Genomic DNA, 17,032 nt, shown 5'->3' with positions numbered 1-17,032 from the left:
CAAGGCCGTCTGTAATCCATCCCCCTCAGATGTTGGGACTGCTTTTTCTGTACTGTACTTTTCTGTGTATCCCTGGCAGTTGGGAGTCACATCCTATGAAGCTTTAAACTGCTGTTCTAGCACTGAGCAGGGCAATGCTTAACAGTCTGGTTCAGTGCCATCCTCCCTCCCTCCCATCGTTCATGCACAAATTGTAATTTTTATAGTACCTCTTTTAATATCCAAGCATAAAATTTGATGACCGCACCAGGGTCACCTTATCATTTTCCTAATTATTTTCATGCCTTGGATAATTGGCTTTGTGCAACAATGGCAAAATGTACAATATCTCATTGGTCTTGTTATTCACTTTACTTGTAATATATCTCCATATATTTATGTGAGTAAATCATCCCCACTTGCGATTGGCTTAAAAAAAAGTGTAAAGACTACACTTTTACGGTGTTCCACCAAGGCTGTTAAGACTCGGGCAGCATAGTATTATTTATTAGTAACATGTATTTATAAAGTGTCATCATATTCTGAGTGCTGTACAATAAGGGGCAGATTTATTAAGGGTTGAATTGAAAATTCGACTTATAATTTTCAATTTTTTTATGGTCAAAAATGTCAAATTCGACTAGGGAATTATCCAACTCGATTTGAGTTTTATAAAAAAAAATTGAATTAGATTTTTGAGATTTATCATACTCTAACCCAGGGTTTTTTTACTCGTGAGCCATGTTTAAATGTAAAAAAGAGTTGGAGAGCAACACAAGCATGAAAAAGGCCATGGGGGTGCCAAATAAGTTCCGTGATTGGCAATTTGGTAGCCCCTTTGTGGACTGGCAGTCTACCGGAAGCTCTGTTTGGCAGTGCACCTGGTTTTTATGCAACCAAAATTTGCCTCCAAGCCAGAAATTCAAAAATAAGCACCTGCTTTGAGGCAACTGGGAGCAACATTCAAGGGGTTGGTGAGCAACATGTTACTCACGAGCTACTGGTTGGGGATCACTGCTCTAACCCTTTAAGAATTTGGTTTAGAGCCACCTAAAACCTGCTGAATTACTGTATAAGTCAAAGGGAGATGTCCAGGGATCAATTTGGTGATGTATGTAGCTTTCCTGACATTCTAGTTTATTTCTGAGAAAAAACTCAAATCGAGGTTTTTTAAATTCGAGTTGAATTCGATTCTAGTTTTCAGATCTGTAAAATTTGTCCGAGTTGTAAAATTAGATTTTATTCATAAATTTCCCCCAGTCCAATTTCTAATTCAATGGAATTTTATGGGACTTTAAAAAAACTCACATGAATTCAAAATTTGACCCTTGATAAATGTGTCTTCCCATGGATACATTGAACATACAGAATTACATACAAAGCCACCAATAACCGATACAAGTGGCTTGATAGCGTACGGCCCTCGCCTGTTATATCTGATCATGGGAAGTCAGATAAAAGCAAATATGCAGAGAGTGCATGTTCTGTTGACACGGTAATCTGTGCCTTCATAGGTAGTTCTTATTTCAGTGAAGAATATTGACTTAAGGTGCCCATACACTGAGAGATCCACTCGTTTGTCAATGTCGCCAAACGAGCGGATCTCTCCCCGATATGTCCACCTTGAGGTGGGCAATATCGGGCTGATCCGATCGTGGGCCCTAGGGCCCAACGATCGGATCCTAACGATGCCTAACGGGCGGTCGGATCGCGGGACCGCATTAACGAATAGATGCGGCCGCGATCCGACGGGATTTTTTGTCCCATCCGATCGAGATCTGGCCGACTTTCGGCCAGATCTCGATCAGTGAAGCCCGTCGGGGGGCCCCATACACGGGCCAATAAGCTGCCGACACGGTCTGTCGGCAGCTTTTATCGGCCCGTGTATGGCCACCTTTACAGTATATGTTCCGCATGCTCCGTTATTTTTCTTCTTGTTTTTTTTGTTTTGCTTTCTATGTCTTTTACCAGCCTAGTTCCCTTAACTCCCAATATCTACTTTTCATGGAAACAGTGCAAGAGACATTTATGGTACAATGCATGTTTTTGTCCTATAGACAATAGAATTCATGCTTTTAGATGAAAAAAAAAGGGCTCCTCGTGGATTATATGTCTTGTTTTGCCTGTATTTAGAGAGTACATGAGAGCTGAAATACCTCACAATATGCTTTAGGTGCCAAACACTATACTGTACACGCTGCTTTCTGTAAAAACAACTTGTCGGGTTGAATAATATTTATATTAATTTATCTTTTTTTTAAATGAAGGTTTGTTTAAGCATTCCCTGTAGGCCTGTGCAGTTATTCATGCTGTCTTTCATCTCTAGATAAAACGGTGAAACTATGGAAAGTTAGCGAGAGAGACAAAAGACCGGAGGGCTATAACCTAAAAGATGAAGAAGGAAGGATACGTGACCCGTGCACAATTACTTCACTCAGAGTAAGAACAGTGCAACCAATCATGTTAACATATTGCATTTTGTTATGTTTTTATATCTCTTGCTTTAAAAAAAGTTGATGTCAAAGCCAAGGGGGAAGGAACTTTAATATAATTCTCTACAGAAGCTACTTGAACACCTAATTGGAATAGTCAGGTTGGTTGATGTTCATTTATAACTAATGACATATAGTCTCTTGGCAGGAACCTAAAACTATTTGAATGCTTAAGTGTAGTGTTAAGGCCTCTAAAAGCTGTCTGATTCTGAATAGTTACGAGGTTATGTACAGAGAGGTTCTTATTTCCATGAGCATCTTAAATTGCCAACTAGCGGGACATTTTTTTGGCTTCAAGGTGGCAGTCAGTCTGTTCATACAGAGATGACCAACTGTTGGGCAAAAGGTGCAGGTGGCTTTATGGTGCCCGCAGAGCTAGAACAGATTTGTTCATATAAGTGTATTAGGATGTCAACAGATTCTCACAAACTAACTTTTTTTGTCTGATACACAATGGAAAAATTAAGATTTCAACAATTTACGGTGCTTTGGTCATTAATAAAGACCTGCATTATTATATATAAACTGTGGAATTGAAAGTTTATGTGCAATGTCTGGCTTTCATATAGGCTGCAAGGATCCAGTGCAGGGCCATAGTGGCTCCAAACTCTTAAAAAGTAATATTTTATCTTTAAATTTATAAAAAAAGAAACTCCAGAATATCCATCAGCACAAAGGTTTCAAATTTTGCTCAGAGTCCTGACAGCTAGGTTACTAGGTAACATTCTTCTTGGTCCTTGTCAGATACGGCAAAGCATTTCAAAGCGTTACAAGACCTGTTTGAGCTTTCTGGAGTACAGTCAGGCTGGAGGGAGGTCACAGTATGAAAAGCAGTAAACTGCCAGGCCTTCATTCACATGCAACTGAAGGGGCAGATATCATCTTGGAGCTGTTCCACATAACAGATGTGACTGCTGAGCCTGAGCTGCTGGGTAAAGCCAAGTATGATGAAGCTCATCTCTGCTGTGCTGTCTCTTTTTCCCCTGGGTGACAGCTTGCACAGAGCTCTTGCTAAGCTGCAGATACATAGACAAGGCAGAGAAACAGAAACAGCAGCACTGCCATTATAAGCACTCCTTTAGTAAGCACTGCGGACTGTTCAAGAACTGCCAAATGATAGGTTAGTATTTCAAAAGAGGTATTTTTCTACCGAAACTACTCACTAGTGATGTAAGCTACCTCAGGCTGTTTCCTGCAGAATAAATAGAAACATGCAATATGCAGAATCAAATGGCAACTAGGCGCTTGCCAGGGAGAGTTTAGGCTTTATCTGCCATAGACTGCAGCACCCAGAATCACATCGCTAATCACATTGTATCAGGCTTCAAAATATCTACATTCTTAGATTGTAGTGGGGGTGATATTGCATGTCCCCAGATACAAGGGATCTGTATCTGTAATAAAATTATTGTATGGCAATCTAAGCTCATAAGGCATTGTCACTGTGAGGGCCCCACTTTGGTGATATTACCAGACCAGCACACAGTATACACAAGCAAACCCTATAACAAAACCTATAAATGCCTATGAAAATACTAAAGCACAATAATGAGGCTCATTTATAAATGTGGGGCAAATATCCTCCTCGTTAGTAACCCATGACAACCAATCAGATAATTGCTTTTAGTGTTCAGCCTGCAGCTGCCTGAAAAAAAAAGCTAAACACTGATTGGTTGCTATGGATTACTGCCCAGGTGCAAATTTGCCCAATGTTTACACATGATCCCCAATGTGTCTTAATTATCAAGCCAATTTATAGTAAAACAAAAAAAATCGATGGGAGATAATTTGGAAAGTTTTGGTGTTCACACTCTCATAGAGCTACTGTGGTGGCTACACCCTGGATAGTTTATACACATGAACAGCTAAATTGCACTGATCTGCTTGGTTGGTGCGTGGATCTAACTATTGGATTACCAGGGGTCTATGGCAGAGGAATACCTTGGATCAGTGTCTTTCCCTATGTGCCAAATCAGAGGCATTGGCAAACCAGAATTGTTGAACCTACTGCTGAAGGATTTGTCGGACAGTTCAGTCCTTTTCAATCACACTGATCCTGTTATGTTTAGCTTATGCCCAATGTGGGGGACTAGCTGACAAAGAACCCAGAATAAAATAGTTGATGGTACCTAAATACTCGTTCTGTTAGTGTACTTAAGAGTGATAATAACACATTCCAATGGACATTGCAGTGCTATTTTGATTAAACCCCCCACCCCCCATCCACCCTCCCCAGCCCAAAATTACTAATCAGTCTCTGATTATGCTTCACTTAGCGGAGCGCTGGATCTTTGTTGGTCACACTAGGTTTGGGGAAGTGTTATCCTCTTGTAGGCTGGGTTACAAATGCAATACTGCTGCCAATTAGCAGATCAGGCTGCCACCAGTCTAGTGGGACTGACACATCTGGCACTATTAGACCAACACAGCATGTATGGTTGAGCCCATTGTAATGGGTGGATGAGGGGCACATTTAAAACATTTCTTAAGAGCATGTCATGGGAACATTTTAGAATGATTTTATTACATGAATCCCAAATCCTACAAGATATGGCGAACACCATTCCAAATTCAAGACCTTATTTGAGAACAATTGACTACACTTATGCAAACATTTAAGGTTTTCAGGTCACACGACAATTAGGGTTCGGGTTTAGTTCTGCTGTACAATATGGAATTTAAAACCACATTCTAAAATCAGTCCATAGCAGTACTGCATGAATATTCTCTGTAATGCTACTCCCAACATGAGGAGCATAATAACTGCAGAGGCGGGTGTGCAGTGAAAGTCTCTGTTCTTGTCCTGTAGGGAGCCTTCTTTCCTTTCTACAAAGTCACTTCTTTCTCAGGCGAGTGCCATTTCTTTTTGACCTCCGGAGTTCTGGCTGATTGTAGACAGATCTCCCACTTCCTTACAAACGAGCCTGGCAGGTGTTTGGCTTCCTTGCAAGTGAAAGACGTTATGTTCTCTCATCACAGGAGATTATTATAGAAATTCTGACCTTTGTGTAGTGCTGTGCTTTGTCGCACTGCATTGTGGTAGAAGAAACACTCAAGTGATTAGGTGTCCAGCAGCCATAATGCTTTGGCAGCTGCAAGACTGCTGTCAGATTACTCCGCATTGTGAAGTCAATAGAAATAAGTATGCAATAACAAATTATGTTTAGTCTTACTGTAGTGGAAAACAAGTTGGGTTATATTGATGATGCTTTTTGCTAAATTAAAACTTGCTTTACACTAGATGTGGTGCCATAAAGGGACAGTATATTCTGAATAAATGTACATCCGAAAACAAAATATAATGTTCATTTGATAATTAATTTGCATAGCTTAATAGCTTTTAAAGGTAAACTAACTCCTGCTACATAATTACATCATAGGTTTCTAGGTGACAGAGAAATAGGCATGATTACTGGTCCTTAGCTGAACTGGGAAGATGAGAAATGGGATGAGAAAAGGGAAAATAAGTATATTTTCTCCCCAAGCATATTAGATGGATGGTATTGAAACCACAATAGCCATATTTGTTTTCCTTTAATTCAAAACATGGCGGACACTTAAAGCTGATACCATATGTTGCCTATTTGTAATGGGTAGTAAAGCCACTTACTGGATACCAATTCAGCAGAGTCCTATTGAGTATGTGTGAACTTTAGCTAAAAATAACTGAAATGTTTTTTGAGGCGGTGCAAAAAAATATTTTTTACAGAAAATCCAAATTTAATTACAGAACCATTTAAATGGCCAGTGCATGCTATAACCAAGCAGCTATCTCTAAAAAGCTACTGTAGTTTAGTTTTAGCAACGGTCTGATTGCTTGCACTGGGTTACTGTGCACCCATGCTAGACTTATGAACTGCAGATACTTGGTAAAATTGGGTTGAAAAAAGGACAAATATTCTTCAGGATCATCCCTTTAGCATCACTAGCCCACGTAAGACAAATATAAAGTGAATAAAGTAAAATATCAGGATATGATAAGTTACCGAGGCATTTCATAACTGTATAAAAACATGAGGCCGAAGGCGAATTCGCCGGTGTCAAAAAAGTTTTTTTCGAAAAAACGGGCGCCGGCGTCAAAAACGGGCGCCGGCGTCAAACGGGTGCAAATTTGCCCATCACTACAAGGCACCTCTTGCTTTGCACAAACTAGTATCCTCAACAACCTCAAGGCCATTTATAAATAAGTTTAAAAGCAAAGGGCTAAGGATAGACCCCTGAGGTACTCCACTAACAACACTAATCCAATTAGAAAGAATTTCTTATACCCCCACTCTTTGTAATCTATCATTCAGCCAGTTGTCTATCCAATTACAGATACTTTGTTCAAGGCCAATATTCCTTAATTTAATCCATAACCTTCTGTGTGGAACTGTATCAGATACTCTAATAAAATATAAGTAGATCACATCTATTGTAACCCCAAGGCCTAGTTTTCTGCTCAATGCCTTGTAGTAGGCAATTCAATTTGGCAGAATTGCAGTGATTTGTAATTCATTCCAATACTCCTACTATTCCTTCATATTCCTCTAAAAACATTCCTATCGTAGAAAGCAAATGTCAATACTGCCCCCCAGACAAATCATTATTATATATTAATTATAAATACAAATAGATACTAATATTGCAGTGGGCAGAGCTATGAACAACTAATAACCAAATGGAGCAATAATATCTGGATTTCAAGATGCTTACACCCCTAGGCCGCCCACTACTCACACACACCCCCAACCTCCCCTTCGCTAGTCATAATCCTCGCACCAACTTGCTTTCCCCACTGGCTCTGCTTCTTTGCAGTCTCTTGATGCGGCTAGTGAACAGCATTCCTACCCCCATTTTTTGCCACCTTAGGCCCAGGCCTTTGTGGCCTGCCCACAAATCCGGGCATGGGTGCAATGTAAGCTTTGGCCAACTATTATCTTATTTAGAGTTGTTAACTTACATTCTGCTGAGTCAAGTTTAGGAGAAAGAAAGTGATAGCAAATAACACCAACATATATGTACTGATAGAAAACACCTGTATAGGCAAGCTTTTGTACATAGCTTTTAGCTAAATAAAATCCAAAACATATTTATCTGATTCAACTTACTCATTCCTTTTTTCAGACTTTACATGCAGAATTTTCTTAACACACTTTTCTTCTTAGGGGGTTATTAATTATCGAGTTTCGGTTTGTCGAAAAATGATAGTTTCACTGAAAAACGTAAATTTTTCGAGGAAACAAAAAACTATTTTTTTTTTTTAGATTTATTGACCGAAGCTGCTAAAAGTCCGAATCCAAATATACTCCAGCTAAAACCTGTCAAATTCATGTAAAAGTCAATAGCAGTGGTCCCTTTAACCATTTGAAGATGTTTTTTTCCTTCATGATTTTCGGGTGGTTTACGCTGGTTTTCACTCAAAAACTCGTGATATTCAAGTTTTTAAGCCTATAAACTCGATAAATTCAAGGTATTCTCGTTTTTTTGCTGATTGCATTCAATGGATTTTTTTTCATAAATAAGCATTCAAGTTTGTTTAAATTGTGAGTTTGAGTTGGAAAAATGCTCACAAATAAAATTTTTGATAAATAACCCCCTTATTTTTTTTAGTAAACCTTGGTGATATGGAAAAACACCCTTATCTGGAAAACCCCATGTCCCAAGGATTAAATTTGGCTTTGGACAACAAGGGTTTTGTTCAATGTGAAATATTTGTATTCATTATGATGATTGTTCTCTTCTTGGTTGAGAAAAAAAAAGGATTAGATGCTAATACCCAGCTTTGATTTTGGTTTAGACCTTTCCACGGAGATTGTAGGTAACCAGTGTGCACAACAGAAAAATGGGACAGAAATTTATGTTTTCAATTAACCGAGATAAAAGGTTGTCTCTGTAGTTCAGTAGACACAGTGGTTTACCTATTGTCACAGCTGTCACTTGATGTGGCCTTGACTGGTGTGCTGAATGATAGGACTGCTGCCATATCTGTGCAGGGTCAGCGAAGGAGACATCACTTTGCCTCCCAGAGAACAGATAAACTGAGGATTAATTCGGAGGTCAAATCCCCATGATACTGCCATCAAAGTAAAGTCATGGAAAATATCACCTTGAATGCCCCTGAGTGTTGAGAAACAAACATGTAACTCATGTTTTGAGATATTATCACAGGACATGTCGTAGTTCCTTCAGTCTTACAGCAGAGCAGACCTACATATAAGTTTCTTCCTAGGAAATGTGTATCTTAAATAGCAATGTCAAATGCAGCACAAATCTACCATTCATGGATTAAAGAATAGTGGCGTATTATTGTTGTTAGTAATAGATAGAAGTAGGGAAATAATTCAAGGGAATTTAGCATAATTTTCAGCCACTACTTTCATTAAGACTGAAACAATGTATTTTTGCCTCGATATAATATAAAAAGTTATCCAAATTAGTGTCGGACTGGCCAATAGGGATACCAGGAAAACTCCCGGTGGGCCAAGGTGTTCGTGGGCTCTCCTGCTTCTAAACATTTGGCTTATTTCATGGCCATTTCCCTATTTCTATGAGAATAAAGAGGCTAAATAGATGGTAAAATAAGCTATAGAATGTAAAAGAGAATAGCAGAATAGAGGTTGAGTAAGGAAAAGAATAAATTAATACTTAGAGTGGGCCCCTGGTCTAAAGGTTTTTGGGTGGGCCCCTGTTCTAAGGGTTTTTGGTGGGCCCCTGGTGTCCCAGTCCGACACTGATCCAAATGAAGTAAAATGTGCCTGTAAATTCAGGGTGAAAGGACAGTTTGCTTATGTCAGTTGAGAACTCTTTTACTCTGTTTTACTTTGCCAGATTACTGCATTGCCTTTTTTGGCCTCTCCAAATCTAATGGGCGTTTTTGCACCTAATTTTACATAATATTTTTTTCCACAGTTTTCCTGATAAAGCCTATTTGCCCACTGTAAATATTATTTTTACTCAAATGAAGCCGTTTACTAACCAGATTTATATCTTGCAATGAGTCCTTAAATAGTGCATTCTGGATATTTTACAACTTTTATAGCCGTTCACAAATTACGTATTGCCTTTTGTAATGAACCTGTCCTATGAAACCCTTATTTCACATGTACGTATTAAAGGCATGCAGGGTGATTCCAAGCATTTTGTCTTCCACAATATTTCCAGTTTGCAGTAAGAACTTGTTATTGTTCCCCCTTTGCCTTGAATGATAATTGCCTGGAACCTGCGGTTGTAGGTCAGACAGTTCTCTCAGAAATATAGCACTGAGTCAAGTCAACAGAAAGGCAATTCCAAGTATTTTGACACCTGAATGCTAAGCTGAAAGTTGTGTGTGGCGCAAAGCTGACAATTATCCCATGTGTCATTATTCTAATGCTTTATTAAACCTTATCATTTACAAAGTAAAGTATTGGAAATGGAAAAATATTTTCCATTTCCAATATTTCAATGGAAAACTGATTGTTCTTGTAACCTTTGAGTGGTTCACCTTTAAGTTATATTTTAGTATGTTATAGAACGCCCAGTGCTAAGCAACTTTTCAAATGGCTTTTATTTTTTTTTTATTGTTTTTGAATTATTTGCCTTTTCTGACTCTTTTCAGCTTTCAAATGGGGGTCACTGACCCCATCTAAAAAAAATGCTCTGTAAGGCTACACATTTATTTGGTATCGCTACTTGTTACTCATCTTTCTATTCAGTCCCTCTCCTATTCATATTCCAGTTAGTGTATGGATGCTAGGGTAATTAGGACCCTAGCAACTGGAGTGCTGAAATTGCAAACTGAATAAAAAGTTGCTGAATAAAAAGCTAAATAACTCAAAAACCACAAATAATAATAAAAAAAAAAACAGTTGCAAATTGGTATCAGAATATCACTCTCTACATCATATTAAATGTTAATTTAAATGCAAACAACCACTTTAGTCTCCTGAAAAAAACATAGATTGTGACTTCTACACAGTCTGAGTATGCAGGTAAATGATCTAAGCTCAGGTGATCTAATTATGCACCTTGAAAATAGTTCTACCAAACCATTCCAGATCAATATTTTACATTAATGGGTATCAAGATATCTGTTATCCTAAGGAAGAAAAAGTAGGCAATGTTAGGTCTGCCCCAGCAACCCATAGCAACTAATCAGTTGTTTTTTGCTGGTTTGCAGTTAAAACAATGCAAGGAAAAAAATCGAATTGGGTGCCATTGAATGTTGGAGCTGAGACAACTATGCTCATGATGCTGTATCCGCCTCGTATACGTCTGTCACAGCACAAAGGAAAAGCACAGACACGTTTAATGATTTCTTGTCATAAGGTTCATACACGGATCATACAGTTTAGGATTCTATGATCGAAGGGCAGAACAAGAGTCCTCAAAAATTCTGTGAGTAGGTCTTGATACATTCATTAAGAAGGGATGTATTATTTCTAGCCTCATATTAGACAAATGCTGCAGGTAATTTTACTTGACAAGGATATTGTATTAAAAAAAAATCTTTAATAACACGTTAAAAAAGATTTTCAGGCTTGTCTTTGATGGAGCTGATGGGAGCGCATGTAGCCCTTCAGCGTATAATTATTCGGAATAAATTTGAACAAAAATTCACACACGGTGATCACAGCTTCCCCCATATGTTAAGCTCTTTCCTTGCTCAGTCTTACAAAGAAACGAGTAATAGAAAAGGCAATGCTACAGAAATGCCACGTGCATATCACATTAGGCAACCGGCCAAATTACAATTCAATTAGAAACGGAGACCAGTGAAATATGCAGCTTTCACTCTTATCTCCAGGTGACAATGAAACACAAAAGGCACATGCCGGTGAGCACTGGACACTTCCCCCCTATTATAATGCATCGTTATTATCCGCCGCTCATTATGGCTAATTTTCCAGCTGCTAAGGCCTCTGGGACTTGGGTAGGTAAAGTCACAGACCTGAGGAAGGGGTGCTTCTTTATTTAGCTCCCACAATGCACTGCAGCAAACCTGAATGCCAAAACAATTGGAATAACTACATTCTCCCTCTGGAAGACATTATGCCAGCAGTTTATTGGCAGTGACTGAATCAGGGTTGTTAAGAGAAATACCACATCTCAGCTACTGGAGACAATTGTATTATACACATGCAAAATATGTTATCATTCACAGCAGTAAAATGTTGCGGAACTGTAAAATGTACATTATGTTACACTGTTGGGCAATAAACTGTCTGAAGGAACACTGGGGGCTTAACATAATGCCTTATATTGAAATATTGCTGCATAAATGCAATATATTCTAAAGTGCGTTGATCGTTGAATGATATTCAGTCTTTATGGAGACAAGGGATGTGCCGAATCCAGGATTCGGTTCGGGATTCGGCCAGGAGTCTGCCTTTTTCAGCAGGACTTGGATTCGACCTAATCCTCGTGCCTGGCTGAACTGTATCTCAATCCTTATTTGCATATGACAATTAGTGGTGGGAATGGAAATCGTACATTTTTGATACAAAACAAGGAAGTAAAAAATGTTTTGTCAATTTTTTCCCTTCCCTAATTTGCATATGCATATGCAAATTAGGATTTGTATTCTGTTCGGTAATCGACCAAATCGACATGAAGGATTCAAAGATTCGACCGAATCCCAAAAAGTGAATTTGGTGCATCCTTAATATGGACTACGTAAGGGTTTGGGGGATGTACATTGTACAGGTATGGGGCCTGTTATCCAGAATGCTCAGGATCTGGGATTTTCCATATAAGGTTTCTTTCTGTAATTTTGCATCTCCATACTCATAAATCTACTAAAAAATAATTTAAACATTTATTAAACCCAATAAGATTGTTTTGCCTCCAATAAGGATTATTATAAGGATAAAGAGCACTATCTTGTTTTATTGTTACAGAGAAAAACTAATTAAAAAAAAAAAATATTATTTGATTAAAATGGAGCCTTCCTGTAATTCACAGCTTTCTGGATAATGTGTTTCTGGAATGGAATGTGAGTTGGATAAGGTACGGTTTGTAGTTTTGCTGCAGCCATTGTCTTTTACCTTGTATTTTTTCTGCATAGAGTTGTTTGGGTGTGTTTGGGAAAGGTGCCTGGAACTGTAGACTCTTTCCATTTAACTATTGAAAAAGAAAGAAGCAAAACAATTTATTTGTGGCTGATATTTTAGGTAGGTCCATTCATTTCAATTAGCTGTTTGCACATTTAAGACCCATAGCAGGAACGTAATTAAAACTCGCAAGCGATATTTAAAATGGTGTTTTTGCAAATGTTTAGTGCTGCTTGCAATGTAAAATCATTTGCTGGCGAATATTCCATTGCTAAGCAAAGGTTAGCGTTAACACCTGCTTTGGAGATTCGTTAAATATTTTGTTCGCAATCGATTTGCGATTGTGAAATTTTATTACACATGCTGCTAATGTTTGCAAAAGCCATTTGGTCGGCAACTTTGCGAGGAAGTAGTTGAGGTATGTAATCGGTCAAAAAGGATGCAAACATGGCCGCTAACATTCTCAATGGTCTTTGAGGATTGTTTTTGCGCTAACGAAACATATTACATTCCCCCCAGTAGTGTCTTATAAGTTGTAGTTGTTCCTGTTTGCCAAAAACGGAGGCAGCTCGATCAATGCGTGTTTCCTTAAAGTAATCTAGAGGCAGGGCGGGAAACATAGAAAAGAATGCAGATCGTAGTTTCTTAATAAGTAGACTCTTTTTCGCACTATTTAAGATTGTTTCAATTTGAGCTTTTTACATTTTTTTTATGTCAGAAATATTGCTTATTTGGTTTATTTTTGTCTTTTGATAACTGGGTTGTGCATAGTTGTGCAGTTACCTATGTATTAGTAATGCATGAACAGCAAGTGGCACAACACCGCCTTGCATAGGACTTCTCTGCATATCAATTAAAGGCAGCTGCTAAATAGAATAGAATGTGGGTGAATTTTTTGTAGAAAATAAGAGGTAATTGAATTTGTTAGTGGCTTATTGCATTTGACAGCTTCTTCTGTTCTGGAGCTGACTAGTTAAACTCGGTTACCCCTATGTAATTGCTGTGTAATACCCCAGCCGCCCTGCATGTTAGCGGAATAAGCACGGGCTCTGTGTTCATGGATTTGGGAAGAGCTAAAGCAGTGAAGGTGGATCCCTGGGACATTTGGCAACAAGCTTGCTTTTATTTTCTTGGCAAATAAAGGCATCTGCTTACTAAAGTTTTATGAAATTTTCTAAATATCACCCATTAGTGCTACAGATTTATTTTTTTTACCACCAAAATGAATGCACTACCCAATGTGCCTAATTTGTCTCGCTATAGTTTGCACAAGCACGACGAGTGGATTATTTCTGGTCCAAAATACAGCTATTGCCAAAGTCAACTCTAATGAATAGTTTATATAAATTATAACTAAATTGTGCCTATAAAGTAACCATTATCAATTGCCAATTAATGTATTATCAAAATAATAAGAACCAATTAATATCAGTAATCAGTTATTTTCATTTTATATTATCAGTTCGACTCTACACTAGACACTAGTCTGGCATCATACCTGACTCACTGCACAATTTTGGTGCGTTATTTTACCTAATTCCACTTTCTGGTATTGATGGAAGCTAGTGTCAGTAAGCATAGCTATGTAATCATTTTGGCCCTGTAGTTAGTAAACCCTGACAAACCGCTAACATAGCAGTAGATATGAAAATACGTATAAACACACATATATCTGTTTATGCATATATACTTAGTAATTTGGCATTTTTGATTTTTTTTCATTATTTCTGTAAAAAGTTTATCACACTATCAAAGCGTTTTTTCAAACATATCATTCATTTCACTTAAGTTACAGTTTAAAAATCAATTTATTTTCATCTTGTCACATCTGGCACTATGTCCTCTTATAGTTCACACTGAGCCTTGTTTTAGTAGCGTGCTTATTCCACATTAATGCAAACTCCTATGCAGTTTAAACCTCATTAAAGTCAAAAGTTGATGAAGATAAATAGATGTGTCCTTTCCTGATGCATGAACAAGAACTCTACACCCATAGAGGTTGATCATGTCCCAGTGCTACAGCCTTCTATGGAACAATGAAACTTATGTTTGTACTAAACCCATTCATGTAAGCCCATACACTATGTCTCATCTGAGATGACATTTTTAAAAAAACAATCTTCTAAGATTGTTCTGGATCTCCACATTAGAGTTTAAAGAAACTTGAGTGTGGGACATGCAGGCTAGGGGCATGAGAAACTTGCCACTTGAGCTATTAGGTGGCAGTTGTGGACGTGTACCATATGCAAACAATTCCTATCCATATGCAAAGTGATTAACAAAATTCACGATTTTGGATGCTTCAGCTTTTGCCAAGACACAAAACTGCACTTCGCACAGCATACCTAAAATGATTAGGTATGAGTCAGCCATTGATTTCCTTGATGTAACAAAAGCATGCCAGCATGCAGAGATTGGAATGCCCAACTGCCAGACAAAGTTAGTTGTACCAGTGAAGAAAACTGTAGGCCGAGGAAGCACGGCAATAAAATATTAAATATCTCAAAAACAGTGGGATCCCAGTAAACTATGCTGGAAGATGCAGCAAGACAAATACATGCTGTAGGGTGTGATGATGGAATGTGGAATCCCTACCAAAACTGTACCTCCACCATTCCTGGGTCTGCTGTATGGCCAGAGCAATAGGCTTAAATGAGAACTAAAGCTTAACTAAAGAAGTAGGGCAGAAATCATTTACATTATGCATCTGTACCAGCCCAAGGTAACCACAACCCTTTAGCAGGGAAGATCTGTGCCTCCAAAGATGCCCCAGTAGCTCCCCATCTTCTTTTCTGCTGATTCACTTCATATGCTCTATGGTGCTGTCACTTACTGAGCTTAGGGACCGACTCACAATATACTGTATCTATAGAATAGAATTGTCACAGTATAAGGCTGATTAGTAATAAATACAGATAATTATTACACACCAGTTTAGAAACCAGTGTAATTCGCATCAGTCTTTAATAATCAGCCCTGTAGCATCAGCTTATATGACAGGAAAACGTCATTTTCTGCTTGATAATTTGTGACAACCCCTAAGTTTAGCTTCTCAACAACTGCTCAAACCCACTGAGCATGTGAGTGTCGCAGACCCTCCTAACAAAATCCAAGATGGTGAACTCCTGTGACAACTTTAAAGGCCTGAATCATTACTACTGTAGAGATGCTGAACCTTTAGGCTGGATCAGTATATATACTATGGCATTTATAGCCATTTTTAGGGTTTCATTTTCCTGTAAACATATTTGCCAAATTTGGGAGCATCTGTGTTCTAAATACTGAATTTTATCTGTTCTAATCATGATAAAGTTCAGTAGTTGGATATTTTGCATACAAGTTGCAGTCATCAGCAGCACCATTTGTTCTCCCCTTGTTCATTGGCTTTGTTCTGCTTCACTTTATATTATACTATATAAAAAAATTCTTTGTGGTAACAAACACTGGCTGACGGTGACAGTTTACAGTGATCACTGTGGGTAGAAATCATTGTAAGGTTACAAAGAGCAATTTCTGTAGGGAATCTCTGTTTGGGTTCAAACACTGGAAATGTACATCTCAACTGATTTATTGAACCAATAACAGTAGTATACATTGTCTAATTTTGTTTTCGCGACGAGAGTTTCAGAGCATTCTGGTTAATTATGTATCTTTGTCACTGTATGAAGAAATCAATGCTTTACCTTTTAGACTTCATACCTCCATACCCGTCTAATGCGCAGAGATATAAATATGATCTTATAGATTTCTTGTGCTGCTCACTCCTCTGGCAGGGAGGGGCAGCCGCAGTATCAGACCAAGGTTATGCAAAATAACTCTTAGCCATGGCTAGCTTTAAATGAGCAGAGTTGCTAGCTGCTCAGTCTATGCTAAGGAATCCCATTGGTGAACTTTTGGTGAACTTTTCAATAGTTTAATTGACAATTTTGTTTTTTTATATCCCCTTTGCATTTCAAGGTAAGAAAATGTAATGTAATAATGTTATACAGGTTTGGGACCTGGGGGATTCCAGATAAGGGATCTTTCTGTAATTTGGATCTCCATACCTCAAAGCTACTAAAAAATCATTTAAACATTACATTAACCATATAGGGTTGTTTTGCCTCCAACAAGGATTAAATATATCTTAGTTGGGATTAAGTTGAATATTACAGGTAACATTTAAACATTTTATTATTTTAAAATTGAGTCTATGTGAGATGGCCTTCAGGTATCCATTCTGGATAACAGGTTTTCAGATAACGGATCCCATCAATATAATATTATTTTCTGTGCCTTAGTTGGGGTGGGGGACTTATACCACTTTGAATCCGTGAAAATTCCATCTGCACAGGTAATTTTTACATGTACAGATCACCAATTAAATGCATTTTCAGCAGGGAAAAGAATAGTAAGACAACCCCCCCACACACAGGTATTTGTTGTTTATAAATGTAAAGTCATGGATCCAGAAACCCAACCAGTATGAATTACTCCTATAATTTCTACTGACGAGCAAATCTGTCCCGCTTCGCCGAAAAATCAGCAAAACTGGTGAAACACATTGTC

General features: G+C 38.1%; 1 protein-coding gene across 4 annotated transcripts in view; it reads left to right on the top strand.

Moving 5' to 3' along the window:
* The window catches only part of ppp2r2b.L (protein phosphatase 2 regulatory subunit B, beta L homeolog), a 204,159-nt gene that overhangs the window by 165,107 nt on the left and 22,020 nt on the right, over positions 1-17,032 (top strand). For all 4 annotated transcript variants that reach the window (XM_041584979.1, XM_018250761.2, XM_018250762.2 and 1 more), the window contains 1 exon segment: positions 2,306-2,418. In XM_041584979.1, the coding sequence (XP_041440913.1) occupies positions 2,306-2,418 (113 nt within the window).

This window comes from Xenopus laevis, chromosome 3L, assembly GCF_017654675.1.
Source record: "Xenopus laevis strain J_2021 chromosome 3L, Xenopus_laevis_v10.1, whole genome shotgun sequence".
Taxonomy (NCBI): Eukaryota; Metazoa; Chordata; class Amphibia; order Anura; family Pipidae; genus Xenopus; species Xenopus laevis.
This window is presented reverse-complemented; position numbering and strand designations above follow the sequence as displayed.